General features: G+C 39.3%; 1 protein-coding gene across 2 annotated transcripts in view; it reads right to left on the reverse strand.

Moving 5' to 3' along the window:
• The window catches only part of CIITA (class II major histocompatibility complex transactivator), a 78,539-nt gene that overhangs the window by 9,401 nt on the left and 53,249 nt on the right, over positions 1-15,889 (reverse strand). For both annotated transcript variants that reach the window (XM_023497583.2, XM_023497584.2), the window contains exons 5-13: positions 15,522-15,608; positions 13,576-13,635; positions 11,133-11,282; positions 10,081-10,221; positions 9,312-9,455; positions 5,654-7,313; positions 4,224-4,382; positions 3,022-3,093; positions 654-734 (exon numbers count right to left, since the gene is read on the reverse strand). In XM_023497583.2, coding sequence (XP_023353351.2) covers positions 654-734; positions 3,022-3,093; positions 4,224-4,382; positions 5,654-7,313; positions 9,312-9,455; positions 10,081-10,221; positions 11,133-11,282; positions 13,576-13,635; positions 15,522-15,608 — 2,554 coding nt within the window. The remainder of the gene's footprint in view (positions 1-653; positions 735-3,021; positions 3,094-4,223; positions 4,383-5,653; positions 7,314-9,311; positions 9,456-10,080; positions 10,222-11,132; positions 11,283-13,575; positions 13,636-15,521; positions 15,609-15,889) is intronic.

Raw genomic sequence — 15,889 nt, forward strand, 5'->3', positions numbered from 1 at the left:
CTGTACTAACTTTGGAGAGTAGTTTTGGTGGAATGATAAGCTTGGAAGCTGGATTGAAAGGGGCTAAGAAGAGAAAAAGAGGAAAGAAAGTGGGTATACCTATGAGGGCTGTAGCCACGAAGCACAGAAGAGATAAAGGATGATGGTTATTAGGAATAAAAGGATCACATGAAGGATTTTTTTTCTCTTTTAAGGTTAGGAGAGATATGAGCTAGTTTGTTAGATGGCAGGAAATGAGTCCGTTTATATAGAAAAAAAAATGTTTCCTTGGATTCCACTTTTCTCAAGCAGTTGATGTGTTTGGTGGTTGTCAGTCTGATTTTTTTTTAATTCCCCAGATTTTGAGTGTATATTCAAGATTGTTCTACATGATTGCTTTATGGAAAATCAGCATAAAACTCTGGTTCCACAAGGGGGCAACAGTGGCCTAGAGAGTTGAAGCCATTTGCTTAATGATTCAATAAGCATTGAGTTAAGGAGTCTCCTCCAATCCCACATCTGGTCTCTGGTCTCAAACCAGACACCGACCATTTTTCTCAGTATTACTCTCTTACCCTTCCCCACATTGGAACTCTTGCCTTTTAATTCCCCCCCTTCTCCTGTTATTATTATTATCATTAGTCAAGGACAGAATAAGGGCAGAACATACTTACTCCAAATGCTGAAGAGATGAAAAAGCTGCAAGTATCTTAACCAATTTTGGAAAACCCTGGGGACCCAACACTGGGCCAAGTCTGGAAAGAAACAGCTTAGATGAGTTTCCAAAAGAGTTATAAGAGGCAACATGATGTGGTGACTAGACAGTTGGCCTTCAAAGATCAGGATCTGTCTCTGACGTATTGGATCTGTGACCCCAGGGGAGTCACCTAACTCCTCCAGATCTCTTAGATTACAAAGTGTCAACTTGAATTAATAGAGGCAGTTTCTTCACGTTTTGAGCTATGCCCTTTTTGTAATGGCAAGGAACTGGAAATTGAGTAGATGCCCATCAATTGGAGAATGGCTGAGTAAGTTATGGCATATGAATGCAATGAAATATTATTGTTCTAGAAGAAATGATGAGCAAGTTGATTTTAGAAAAGCTTGGAGAGACTTACATGAATTGATGTTGAATGAAGTGAGCAGAACCAAGAGTACATTGTACAAAGTAGCAGCAAGATTATGTGATGATTAACTGATAGACTTGGCTCTTTTCAACAATGCAATGATACAAGACAATTCCAAAAGACTTGTGATGGAAAGTACCATCCTCATTCAGAGAAAGAATTAGGGATACTGAATGGGGATCAAAGCATAGAATTTTCACCATTTTTTTGTTGTTTGTTTGCTTGTTTTTTCCTTTTTAATCTGATTTTTCTTGTGCAATATTACGTTTATAGAAATATGTTTAGAAGAATTGCACATGTTTAATAGCATGATTACTTGCTGTCTTGGAGAGGGAGGGAGAATAAGGAAAAAGTTTGGAAGACAAGATTTTGCAAAGATGAATGTTGAACACTATTTTTGCATGTATTTGGAAATAGAAATTACTATTCAAAATTTAAAAAAAAGTTTTGTGCTGTAAGACTCATATGGGTTTATTGATTCCTTTTTTTCTCAGTCCTGTCCTTTCATCTCTAGCCTCTTTCAAAGGTGGAACTCAGAATAAACCAGAAATATTTTTTGTGATGTAATGATCATTTCCACAAGCCTTTTTCACTTTGCCCAGTCCCATCTGCCTGAATCCTCCTTACACTAGATTTCTATTTGAGGCACCTTGAGATATCCATAGATCCCACTGAACACACTTCTGATGGATGGACCACAGGCAGAGGAACTTTGGATTCTGCTGCCTTCTCTCCAATAGGAAGGAACAACATTATAGAGTCTCCAATACTTCTGTACCACAGTGATCCCTATTTATATAGCATTTTAAAAGTTTTCAAAATGTCTATGTCATGGCAACTCTGTGAGATTACTTTAAATTACTTGTTAAACATATTAATTTCCTAATCTGTAAAAATAACTAACATGAAGCTCACTCAAGTGAAGGGACCTACCAATGATTAGAAAGCTAACATTACTATGTTAGAAATAAGGTTTGAATCCAGGTCTCCTGAATGTAGGTCATATAATCATGGGAAAGAGCTGAAAGGAACCTTAGAGGCCAGGGAGTCCAATGCCCTCATTTTTACAGATGAGAAAACTGAGACCCAGAGAGATCAAAGTGGTTTGTCTACAACCTAGTGCTTTTTTCTTTTACACTTCCTCACATAATTACAATGTTTGCTGGGGAAATTTGCCTTTAAAACATGAGAATCTGCAAATACCCTCTTTTCCCTTAGCTTTTATGAGAAAACCAAGTCACCATCTGTTGGCCTTCTTCCCCCCATTTCACCTCTCGCATTTACTATTTTGTCCAGGATTTGCATTCTTAGTCTGGCATCTGCTGCTCAGGCTGAGCTGAGGGAAGTATCTTGAGAGTAGGGATTTTTTAATGCTTAAAATAATAACTTCAGTGGTTTTTCTCATGAATTTCCTCTTTTCTGTAATATGTAACTATACATGGTCTTCACACCAGATCCCTCCCCCCCAAACAGAAGCTATTTGTCTTCCAGATGGAGGAGGAGATTACCTTAACATAGATGTTGTCAATCATACAATAGGAACCCATCTCAGTTTTGCAGAGGCACTTCCCTTAGAGAAGCTTAGAGGGAATTTGATATGGTCTTTTTTTCTTAGGCAATAAACTCTAGACCATTGCATCCTATTTACTAGGAGTTTGTAGGGAGGCATAATTTATGTCAGTTGATACTACTAGGTAGAGTATGTGTTCTGATAGCTAAGATCATAACCACAAAAAACTCAAAGTGGAAGATTGATTAACCTGAGCCAGCTTTGTTACATATGAATGCTAGTTGTTGGGAGATGATGTTGTGGATATACTCACTAAGAGGAACAATTCAGAATTCAGGTCCTGCTGGGTTGCATGGGAATATACATAGGGGGTCACTGACTCAAAGATAATCAGATACTACTCACGCAAACTCAAGTTTCTTCAGGTCTCTGATGACAGGAAGGGGGTTAACGGCCTCTATAGCAGCATTTCCTAAGCTATAAAGGATATAACATCAGTGATGTTACAATTTCAGGCCTCCATAAGGGTATTTTCTGAGCCCACAAGAATATGGCACAAGTAATGCTACAACCCCAGAGTTGATCTTAGAAGCCTATCTAATAGGATAATAGAAAGTAAATAGTCCTCTCCTTATTTCTGCCACTGGTGGCTATCTACATTTATAGCTAATACTTCACTGAGATTTATTCTATCGAGGCAAAAAAGTGCTAAATTCCTAACAAAATACATCTCCTTTAGTGAGGGTATTATATTAAGTCATTCGCTTGTAGGGCTTAGCTTCTCATATATTTTTGGATGAGAAGGAATAAGATATAAGAAAGGGTTACTTTGAGGGGGAAAGAAAGAGAAAATAAGAGAATGGTTTGGATCCTGGGTCTTGCCAAGGTAAAATGCTACAGTGGAGGGAAATTTGTTGACTAGGTGAGAGAATCCCATGAAACGGACAAGAAGTGAAGAAAACATTCAGATAAACTTTCATTTATTATTATTATTTTGCCAAGATTTGACTTTACCCAGGAATATCTCTCCATTAAGCAAACCAAAATAAGGCTATATTTCTCATTTAATGGATAAGATCAGAAGTTTTATTATTATCATTGTTGTTATTATTGCTATTTTAAAGGAAGATAACTACAAGATTTTCACACTTCCCCAGAGAGGTAATTTTCTAAATTTTGGTGGAAAAGTAATTTGACTGGCATGTATCTGTTATTTCAAAAGGAGGTACTAGATATTTGTCAAACTAGAGAGAGAATGAGAATGGGAGAGCTTGACTACTGGGTTTCCCTTCCCCAAAAGACTTACTACTTAAGGACTAAGTTCCTCTAGGCTCCACTAGGGTTCCTACTTTTCTACCCTGTTGGTTCTTAACTTGGATGTGGGAGATCTCATCTTCCCCTCTCTATTCTTTGGAAGTCAGTGATTGGGCAAAATCTCATCTTCCTCTTTGTCTCTTTAGTGGGCTCTTTTTCCAGTGGCAAAACTGCCCCCCTCCAACAAAGGAACTCTCCAGCCTGCCCCTAGTCTACCCCTTCTTCAAGGTCCTTTTCTCCTTCCCACCAAGAGCTGTCAAAGCCAGCTTTATGCTAGTAAGTAGGGTACTTACTCTTGGATCTGCACCAGGCTACAAAGGTCCTCTACATCCTTCATGGATTTGACTTTGAAAGGATCTATGGTGAACTTCTCAGTGGAACTTTGGAGTAGTTCATATTCTCCACTTTGCCGAAGGGATTCCCACAGCCACACTGTGTCACTCAGAGATGCCCTGTGGATGGAAGTCCTCAGATCCAGGGATCTAGGAACTTCCCATAGGGAACAAAACCCTAGAGTGGACCCTAGGTTCCCATGGTAGCCAGGCCCCAACCCAACAGTAGAACAATTTTCTGCAAGGAGCTGTCAGTCTATCTAGATCTCAACCGTTCCTTAGAATTCAACTCTTCTAGGAAGCCTTTAATAACTTCAGTCCTCATTAATCTTTCCTTCCTCTATAGCAATTATTTGGGTATTTATCATCTATTAGAGTGGTATTATTATTTCATGGTTTTATGTATATCCTATCTCCCTAAAATTATTAGACTTTGAAAGTACTTGATACCTTTCATAGCACTGAGTCATCAGTGCTCAATAAAAACTCATGGAATGAATTACTGGAGTGTATAGATGAACCAAGGGAGCTTCATAGAAAAGATAGGTTCTCAGGGAACCTATGAAAAAAATTGTGGTATGCAAGAATTAATGTTTTTTTGTTATAGAGGATAGTCTGATTAAGTACAAAAACATCTAACCTGTCTGATTATGCCCAGGGAAAAAATATTAGTTGAAAAGGAAGATGCCAGAATTTGCAGTCTGCACTTCTCATGGCATACATATGACATTGCTTGGATATATGAGGATTTGAGGTTGGGTTGAAATGTTATGTAATTTTAAAAAATCTTGTCAACCAAGTTATGACTGGTTAACTTAATAGATTTGAGAATGGGGCTATTGAGTTCCAAGGTTCACTCTCCATGACAGTAAGTAAATTTTGCACTGTTCAATGTTTACAGGCTACATCTCCCATTCCAGCCAGCCACTTAAAAATGTCTTAGGTCATAAGGAAGATTAGGTGAAAGATTGGGAATGGATCCAAAGGCCATTCTCACACAGGAAAGGTGACATTATTTTATAGCTGCTTTGATTTGTGGGAGAAAGTACGATATAGAAGAAATATAAAATAGAAAGAAATATTTCCTTTGCTAGGAAATAGAAAATCTAAAATTCTTCCACAAACTAACTCCTCTGGGCTTCAATTTCCTAATCTACAAAATGGGAAACTAGGTGACCTTTAAGGCCTTACCTAGCTTAAATTCAATATGTGTTTATTTTTATGAGATAGGAGACTCACTATTCTGTCATTTCCATTCTATCCCCAAATATTTTCTAAGAATGTAGGGGATGAAGTGATATAGGTATGGAAAGGAGGGTAGTGGACACCTGACTTTTTATTGCTTCTTTATTTCCCTCCCATTTCAGCCCTTCCCCTGCCCAGGGCCTCACCTGAAGCAGGTAACACAACCAAGTTGGACAAGGGTCCTTAACCCTTGCAGGTCAATGGAGGTGTTCCTGAGATCCAGAGAGAAGTCTTTGCTGGCTGCTTTCAAGGCCTCACCCAAAACATGCACATCTGGGGGGGCCAGGCGGACTCTGCAGAAAGAGAGGCAGGAGGGCAGCCCAGCTGTTACGTGTTGCCACAGATGGCTATTGGTTGCCTCATGGGCACAGTGCAGCAGTTCAAGGAGTCTCCCAGGCCCCAGTGTCCCCGGCTGTAGCTGGGTCAGGTAGCTCAAGAGTACCTTCTGCCTTTTGCACACAAGCCCAACCTGCTCATTTCCACCAAGAGGTCCAAGGCAGGAGGACAGGGGTTGGAAGAGGAGCCCGGCCAGGAAGTGAGGTACCCGCTCCAGCCAATTGTCATAGGGCTTTTTCTTCCTAGGAGTCAGGGCTAGATACCTGGGGAGCTCCTTGGCCCTTACTTCCTCACTGAGAGCCAGCCTCAGAGCTCCCAGGAAGTTCTGCAGGACAAAGGTGGAGAAGGCCATCTCCGGTTCTCTGGCTATTGGGAGTGGCCACACAAAGTCCCCCCTAATGGCAAATTCCTTCACTTCTGTTGAGGGGAACTGGTCTTCTCTCAGGACGTTGCAATGTTTCTGGCCTAGTTCCCAGGCCAGCTCTGCCAAGCCTGCCAGGCAGTCTCTGGACCAAGTTTCAGATGACCCCTTTTCCCTGGCTCTCAGGACTGAGCAAAGGAGGCTAACGAAGAGACCGGTGAGTGTGGAGGGAAGTTGGGCTGGACCCTCCTGGGCCATGATCTTCTCACAAAGCTGGCAGAGGGAATGACACACAGCAGGGCTGTAGCAGTGACTGAGCAGGTATGGCTGGGCCCGGACAAGCCTCAAGGCCTCATCTCTGTCTGATGGGGAACCCTGGAAGTATTTTTCAAAGTAAGACTCCACCTGCTCATCGGAGAAGCCCTGCACCTCCAGAAGCCTGTCTACCTTGGCCAGGTACTGAATAAACTTTCCCTTCCGCCTAGCTGTGATCAGCAGGGTGCAACCCCTCAGGAGCTTCCTTTGAAAGAGACCAGCCAGCAGCCCTTTGATGGGCCGGGACTCCCTAGGACAGGGACTGGCTGGATAATTCAGAAAGCCATCTTGCCCTTCTAGCTCCTCAAAGGAATCCAGAATGATCAAAGTGCGATTTGGGTGCTTCAAAATGTATTTGAAGATTTCCTCACTCTCTTCCAGTGAGTGATTACAGAGTCTGAAAAATAGATCCTTCAAGCAGTAGTCATTCCCTGGCAAGTTCAGGCTACAGCATTTGTAGTGAAAAACAAATTCATACTGGGGTAGCTGGCCCCGGGCCCAGTTCCTACAGACTTCCCGGGTCCAGGCACTTTTGCCCAGACCAGCCTTGCCCAGTACTGCGATCACCTGTGTTTCCCTCTTCTGTCCCCTGGGGCTGGCAAACACCTCTCTCCATCCCACACGGGCCTTCTGTCTCTCTGTCCAGTCCTGGATTGCCAGTTCCTTCTCCTGAAACTTACTATTTTTCTCCACTTGAGTTCTTGTGAGGCCTACATCAATGTAATGTCTGTTGAGACCTTCTGGAACATCCTCATAAGTTTTGTGCAGAGCATGAGAGAACCGTTCCACAGACTCTGCAAAAACCCAAAGGGGAGTTAGTAACCCAGGCACCTGAAAGATTTTCCCCATACTGATATCTCTACCTCTCAACTAACATAGCAAGCAAGTTCTTGACCCTTCTTTCTACTTACTGATATCCTACCCATCCTATACGACTCTGATTATGTCCCTTCCATAAAGCCTTCTCTCATACTTCCAACCTGTCTTTCCCTTTTTTTAGGTCTTACAATTTCTGTCATACAATTTAGCACTTGACTTCATAGAATTTTGTATTCCTTAAGTATTTCAGGTATAGGGCCTTGATTCCCCAACTACATCCTGGGACTCAGCAGGAAAGGTAATAGGATGATTTATGATCTACATAGGAAGGAACTTCAGAGATCATCTGGTATAAACCTTTCATTTTGCACATGAAGAAAAAGGCCCAGAGAAGTTAAGTACAAGGGTGTGCTGGTAAATGTTTAACCACAGTTACCCGTAACCACGGGTAAACCACATTTAACCACTTAACCACAGAAAAAAAAGTATACAATATACATTTTTAAGTTTAGTCTCCATTGTTAATATTTTGACTATCACTTTTAAAACTTTAGACCAGTGGTGTTTTATCTCAAATAGATAAAAATGGGTCCTTACAGGCTACATGCTGACTTAGAAAAACACAAATTAATATTATCTATGCTATATCATATTTGTATTTTGTTACTCATTTTCTAATTACATTTTAGCCTGATTCAACCACATTCCAGGGCAGTAGGTCTCAAGGCTGACAGCTCTGCTCTAAACAATCACAAAACAATAAACCAATTCCAGAATCTTTGTTAATTTCTGAGATGTAAAAGATCACACTGAAAATTTAACAGTTGGTCAGCTGGAACTGGCTACTGAAGGTTCCATTAAATGACTCACCCAAGGTGAGATAAGAAGTAAGGACATTGAAAGGACACAAACCTAGGTTTTCAGAGTCCAAATGCAGGGATTTTTCAGATGCTCTCTCATTTATTAATTACTTGAGGTCAGGGGCTTGAGTCTAATATTTAGTGTGTGTGTGTGTGTGTGTGTGTGTGTGTGTGTATGTGTGTGTGTGTGTGTGAGAGAGAGAGAGAGAGAGAGAGAGAGAGAAAGAGACAGAGAGAGACAGAGACAGAGACACAGAGAGAAAGAAAGAGACAGAGAGAGAGAGAGAGAAAGAAAAAGAGACATAGATAGAGAAAAGGAGAAAGATGAGGGACAGAAGGAAGAAGGGAAGGACAGAAAGAGGGAGGAAAGGAGGAAAGGAGGGAGAGAGAGAAGGAGGGACAGAGAAACAGAATCCGAGGCAGAGATAAAGACAGAGCCAGAGTCTCACCCTTGCACGCACAAATACACACACACACACACACACATACACACACACACACAAACAAATTCAGAGATAGGCAGATACACAGAGACAGAGATATTCAGAGACACAGAGCAAGTTACACACACACACACTGAGACAAAGAGAGAGAGACACACACATACAGAAACAGAGACAGAGGGAGGTAGAGAGACAGATATATAAAGGTAACGAATTGGATATGGAACTAGGATGCTGGAGAATAAATCGGGTCATTAATCATTTCCAGGTTATGAAGCTGGGTGACTGGAAAAAGGGGATATAATCAGCAGGAGACTTGATAAAGGAGAATGCAGTTAATTCTGTTTTTGGATATTTTAAAGTTGAAATGTGTATGGAAAATCTAGGTGGCAGGGATTTGGTGAAATAGGACCAGAGTTTAGTTAATCAATTAATTTGTAAGCATTTTATTAAATACTTATTTTAATACTATTCATTAAGCACCCATACTGTGCTATGCCAATACAAAGACAAAAAGGAAACAGTTCTATTAGTTCATTAGAATCAGATAAATTTGAGAAAGACATGGTTAAGATATGTAGAGTGCTACTTTTCCATTTCTTCCAAATCCCACTATTCAAGGGGCCAAATCTGTCCTTTAGTTGGCATGTTGTGTTCCTCAAATACATACCTGTTTTTCTGTCTTGTGAAGTTAGAGCTGAGGCCTCAGGCATGTTGGGCATATCTGCTGCTGATGGAGCAAATGGACTGGTAGAGCCATACCTGTCAGGTGATACTGGGAGGCTCTGAATGGTACCATCACCTCCTGATGCAGCTTGTGAACCAAAAGCAGATTAAGTGAACAATGAGACTAAAAATGGCTCTCCAGTGGCTCTCCCACCCAACCATTGGTCATTCCCATATCCTACAAGGCTTTAGGGAATTTTAGAAAGTAGAAGGTTTTAAAATTTTTTCCTTACAGTAATCCTTTATTTCAAGGAAATAAAATTTTCTTTATTTTCAAAATACTTTATTTCAAAATCATTCCCTCTCCCCTATCAAAGTTTTCAGATTATTCAGAGGCTCCATTCATTACATCCAAGTAAAGTTGGCAAAGCAAGAGAAAACAAGGGCTCAGGAAAGTAAAGTAAATTATCACAGGGAGGAAATTCAGGTCTCTCTCTCTAATGTCAATCTAAGTCTATTCCTGTTCAATTATACCTTCTCTATTGCCTCATTTCCTCATTTTTGTTTTTTTCGAGGATTTCTTTTTGGTGGGGTGACAACACTTATTAGAGGGGAAGATGAGAAGCCCTAGAAAGCCAAAAAGGCTTCACCACATAGGCAAATATCCGAGAGGTGAGAATAGGATCAGGGAGAGAGATCTTATTTTTCATCCAGGCTGAGTTGTCTAATACTAGTGTGGGTGAAGCCGAGATTGACCTATGTAACAGACTTACTTGGATATAATATAATGTTGGAGACCTTGTTTTCCACTGTGAAGTGTAAGACACCTTGAGGAAAAGTAGAGAAGGTGGGGATGAGTTGGATGGGTCCCCCGTTGAAATTCAGGCAAGTGAGAACAGGACTGGCTGAGGACACTAAGGAAGACAAGGTAAACAGAATCCTCAGGATTTAATAGCTATGAAGATAAATTCCCTAGTTCTGAGAAGATTTCCAAAGGATTTTCAAAGGACTACAATTCCTAGAAAGTGTTGACTTTCCTAGGGTTATAAACTTCAGGCTGCTTTCAGTGTCTGTACTCCTACAATTTTCCTCTAGGTGGAAGAAATTAATCAGAGTAAGGTTTAGGTTGAAGGCATGGGAGGGATTTGGGGATTAGATTAGATCCTACAAAGGAGAAAGAAAACTGCATTTGGAGTTAGAGAATTTAGGTTTGACTTTCCATTCCCTGCTCTTCACTATTTATATGACATTGAGCAAGATTATTTTCTCTTTCTGAACCTCAGTTCTCCTTAGCTACAAAAAGAAGGATTATGGACCAGGTGATCTTTAAGGTTCCTTTAAGGTCCTTAAGATCCCTTCTGACTTTAAGACCTATAATACTATAATAAAGTCTTCTCCACCAATCAAGTTTCCTGACGAATCTAGACATATATAGATTAGAAGGAAGTATATAGCTATAGCTAGAACTTTGTATAATTTATATTGATCAGTATTGGAGCTGTGTATGGGAGAGAACAAATAAATTTTTGAAATTAAAACATAGATTAAGAACTGAAAGGGAACTTGGAATCTATCTAGTTAAACCTAGTCTAACCAAATCTAGTCTCATTGTATAGATGAGGAACTGAGGTTCAAAGAGATTAAATAAAATGCCCAAAGTCACATGGGCAGTATGACTTCAAATCTAGCACTCTTTTTTAGGCTGCTTTTCAAGAAATTCCTTTCATCTCCTATTTCTAATTCCTCAGTTCCAAAACAAGCTACTACTCAGAAAACACAGCCCCACCTATAGCCAACAACCCTTTCCCCAATTCCCCTCACATACTGGGCACAAGAAAGGTTTCTTCCAAAGAGAGCAGGCTGGGCTTGGCAACCTGGTCTGCAACAGGAGACAGAGAGCTCTTCGGGACCAAGTTGTTGTTAGAAGACACTGTCACTAAATTGTTGGTCACCAATGGAATAGCTGAGGATGATTCTAAGAAGAAAGAAAAAAGCCATATTTCATGAAGGTTAGACTGCTCCAAGCCAACCTAAGGTTGCTTATCATAATGTAGGTATCCAGAAAACAAGACAACAGTTTGTCTCTTATAGTTCATTATTGTTTCTCACATACATCTGAACTTTCCGAGCAAACTGGGGTGATCAGAAGATGGTTATGGCTAGAGGAGGAATTTTCTCTATCTCTAATTATCAGGTTCTAATATCTAATTATCAAGCTCATGTGCCTTCCTATTTAATCCCTGACAAATTTCTTTTGACTCATTAATTTGTACCTCCCTGGCCCCTAAAGTGGGTTTGCAGAAGAAGGTTGAGTAGGAATTGGGGATGGCTGTCACTTGTCATTCACCACATCCCCAAGAGCTCCTCAGGGGAATTCCTATTCAGAGAGCATAATGATCATTTAAAGACACAGTTTACATTATGGTAACTTGTATTTGGTCAAATGTTTCTTTATCTGTGTTCTATCCACTTTTCAGCTATATATCCTAACTCACCCATTAGAATGGTAACCCCTAGAGGATGGGATCTATCTCCTCCTGCATCATACTAATGATCGCTATGGGAAGGACCATCTTTGGTATCCAAAGATTGCATTCATCTATAGCTACTTTGAATAAAAGAAAGACTATACTGAACAATTATGTGGAAGATAAAATACTATATAAATGTAAGTATTATTTTTATAATTATTATTTCCATCCTCAATAAATAAAATCCCAGGAAAGTGTCATTTACCTACATATTCTCTCAAACCCAGAAACAACAGTCTTCAATAAGTCACATAAGGTCCCTCCTCCACAGCAACCCCATTGTGAGAAGACAACAGAGGGCAGAGGGAGACTACCATTTCTTTTTCCTTGCTTACCCATTTTGTTTTAGAGCTTTTTTAAGGAGCTTACTGTCTTCATTTTATACACAGGGAAATCTAAATTCTTCCAAAGTAGCTGAAGGAAATGTTTATAGTATAATGGGCCAGCTCTAGAATTGGAACTTTATAGCCAAAAAGGTTCATGAGGACATAGAGAGAATCTTAATTCTATCTTAGTCTTTTGTTCCTTCACAGCTGTGCAGGCAGTACTTCCTCATGTATCACAAAGATGTTTATGGGGAGGTCTCAATCAATGTTGCTAATTAATAGACCAAAGGTATTCTGGGGGGGGGGGGGGTCGCATTTACTCTAGCAAATGTTGGCCTAGGAAAATGGATTATATTTTATATCTTAGGATCCAAGGTTGTCCAATCTTCCCGCCCCATCCTTACCTGCCAGGGCCAATCTGATAGCTTAAATTCTCTTAATTCCAAATAATTACCCAGAATGGATTGGAACCATATCAATTCAGATAAGGACAATGGGTCTGATATCAATAGGTTCTACTTCCTCCTCTCTTATACCCCCCTTATTCTATTCATTTATTCTGATACTGCATCTTTCCCCCTTATAGTTGCAGAGTGATTTATGGTTGACTATATTATTTAATATATTTTACCCCATTTCATTCTCTTTAGAGGGATTATGGATTGTGAGCTTATTTTAGTAAGAAAGACTCAGATTCAAGTCCTCCGGCTTGACTCTGCATGCTTTTGTGTAAGATGATTAATTTCTTATTTGTCTTTTTGGTAACTCTTTAAGATCTTAATACCAAATGAAACTACAAGTCCAGTGCCTATCCCAATCCTATTCTTGATTCTTCCAAATGATGTTGTGAAGAAGGCTAGTATTATCTTCTCCATTTTAAAAATGAAGAAGCAGGTTCAGGGCAGTTGTTTTATTTAAGGTTGCACAGCTAGGATTTTCATTTGAAAAACTAGGAAGCTGAATTAGGTAATTGCAAATTTCTTGATCATAAATATTCAACAAAAGGGAATGTCAGAATTGTGTCTGACCATTAATTAATGAGGAAGATAGAGAGAGGATGAAAAGGAGGATGGATCCCAAATCTCCAGATACCTAACAAATAGCAGAGATCAGCAGGAATAAAGGTACTTTCAAAAAACTACTAATCATACATGGCCAGAAGGAAAGAACCCATTTTTCCTGTCCTCTCATCCAGAAATCCCAAACTCACAGCTTTGAACTGCGATTTGTGCCTCAAATCATATTATAAAATCCCTTGTCACCCTGTTCAGAGTAATAAATAATTGAATGACCATATAATTAGATAACAGCATGATAAATAGATCTGTGCTATAAACTTAAAACAAACAAGTAGGTTGAATTTGAAATGACCAACCTAACTCAAAATCTGAGTTAAGGACACTATGCTCACCTGGCTTTCTGCGTTTGGTCTCCCAACTGTCTGCCTGAGGCTCAGGATTATCCAGAAACACTGTAGAGAGAAAACCACCTTGGAATGAGTATTCACTGTAAGCTTTGAGTGGTATGGAGTTAGGTCCATTTGTTTGAAAGAAATCATAAGACTATAAAAGTCTTCTTGTAGTAGGAAGGATCTATTTTCTTATGATTCGTAAGGATCATTTTCAACATCTCTATTTGCATCCATCTTGCCTCACCTTTTTTCTTCTTATTACCTAAACTACTGAAATGGCTCCAGAATGATTTGAGTCCTGTGAATTTGTTTTAGGCCCTAAATTTTTAATGTGGCTCATTTTGAGAAGGCATCTACATATGGAAAGATAACTCCAATGGACACCCCTCCTATGGTTTCCCATGGACAACAAAGGCTGATATCTCCAAGCCAAGAAAGTATATTACTATGTCCAGAACTTGATAATGACCCATATCCCCTCCAACTTGCTTAACCAGCAGAAAACTCAAGAAGGTCCTAATGCTAACTTGTCCTCTCAAATGGGGATCTGTCCTATTGTGGGAGATAAGTTTTAGTATAAAGATATGGGGCCAGAAGATCATATAACTAAAGGTGAAAGATCTCCACAATCAGGCACCAAATACTAAAGAAAATATCTTAAGAATCAAAGTTGGGCAAGTAAATTTCATATTACCCCATATTATCAAGGATTAAGCATTCATTTTAGATTTCTTTAATTATCCAAGACTTAGGATAAGATTATATCAATCAAATATATTTGATTGGGGGCAGAAATGGCCTCCATGCTTGGGGAGGTTATAATTTAAGGAAGAAAGCAAGATATCCCAGAAAAAATCTAAACCCTATAGCTGAGCACTATATGCAAAACCGGATTAGCAAACATTGCTCTAAGGTACTATAGCTATCAAAATTTAATGGATGATGAAGAAAATGTAGAATAGAAAGAATTAACTCATTTAATAAAACTTTATTAAGTGCTTGTTATAAGCAAGGCAAGGTACTTCGAATAAGCTAGAAAGTTTTTCATTAGATGGTCAGCTTCCTATTAGATTTTAAATGCCTCAAAAGTATAAACTGTCTTTTGCTTCTTTTTGCACAGTGTCTGACACATGGTAGGCACTTAATTGATTGATTTCTATAGGAATAGCAAAATTTGAGGCAAAGGTGAGTTTTCAAGGGAAGGGAGGAAAGCAGAAGATGGTGGAATGACTTTGTATCAAACTTCAAGGTGAAAGCAAATGGTTGTAAAAACAAATTTTTCTATTTCAGGTTAAGTGCTGTGGAATAGGAAGAGGTAATTACCCAAATGGATAATCATGAACTGGTAATCTTGAGTGGAAAAGAAATGACAGAAATTCAAAGCTCCCATGAAAAGGGCAATAAGAAAATGTATAATAGAAACACATGATCTCTACTGACAGAGAAGGTTAGAGCTGTACAGTAGATTGATATGTATTTTTTGGATATGGATAATGTGAGCATTAGTTTTGGTTAGGTTAGGCTTTTTTTAAACAGCATTTTTTCCCCTTTTTTTTAATTAGAGAGAGATGGGGAAAGCAGATAACAAACTTTTGTTATTTGGAAAAATTTTTGAAGAAAACTGCTAAAAGAAAAAAATTCCTCTAGTTGTCCACATTTTGGTTGTCTTATGAGAGGAGACTTCACTAAAAGTATTTCTTTAACCTCTTCGGGCCATTAATAGTGGATTAAATAAGTGGAATTTTATAATGCAGTGTACTTCAAACTCTATGCAAATGAACTAAATGGAAGAAGCAATTTGAAGTCACTAGGGGAATATTTCAATAAGTGGTGTTGCAGAAGGATGGTCCTAACTCTTGACTAAAGATTAGGATGGAGGAGTCAGAGATGTTTGGGAGAAGAGGATGACTGCAATTCCAGGGGAAATTGCTGTATCATTCACTTACATCTTTTCTGACATTTCTGTGATTTCTGTGGTATCTCAGTCAATGAATCTAAGTTCTCGTTGACCACTTCATCTGGGCCAATGTTTCCTAATTTGGAGGAAAGTGAGTCAGTCAATAAACATTTATCGAAGCTAGGTACTGTGCTAAGCATAAGAAGAGAAGAGAAGAGAGACACAGACAGACACACAGAGAGACAGAGACAGAGACAGAGACAGAGAGACAGAGAAAGACAGAGACAGAGATAGACACAGAGAAAAGACAAAGAGGAGATAGAGAGACACAGAGAGAATCAGATGATATCTAAGTTGTCTCCACCATAACAAAGGCTGGAAATCTCACAAACTCATTAGAGTACAGTTTGTGATTAC

Source organism: Sarcophilus harrisii, chromosome 1, assembly GCF_902635505.1.
Source record: "Sarcophilus harrisii chromosome 1, mSarHar1.11, whole genome shotgun sequence".
Lineage (NCBI taxonomy): Eukaryota > Metazoa > Chordata > Mammalia > Dasyuromorphia > Dasyuridae > Sarcophilus > Sarcophilus harrisii.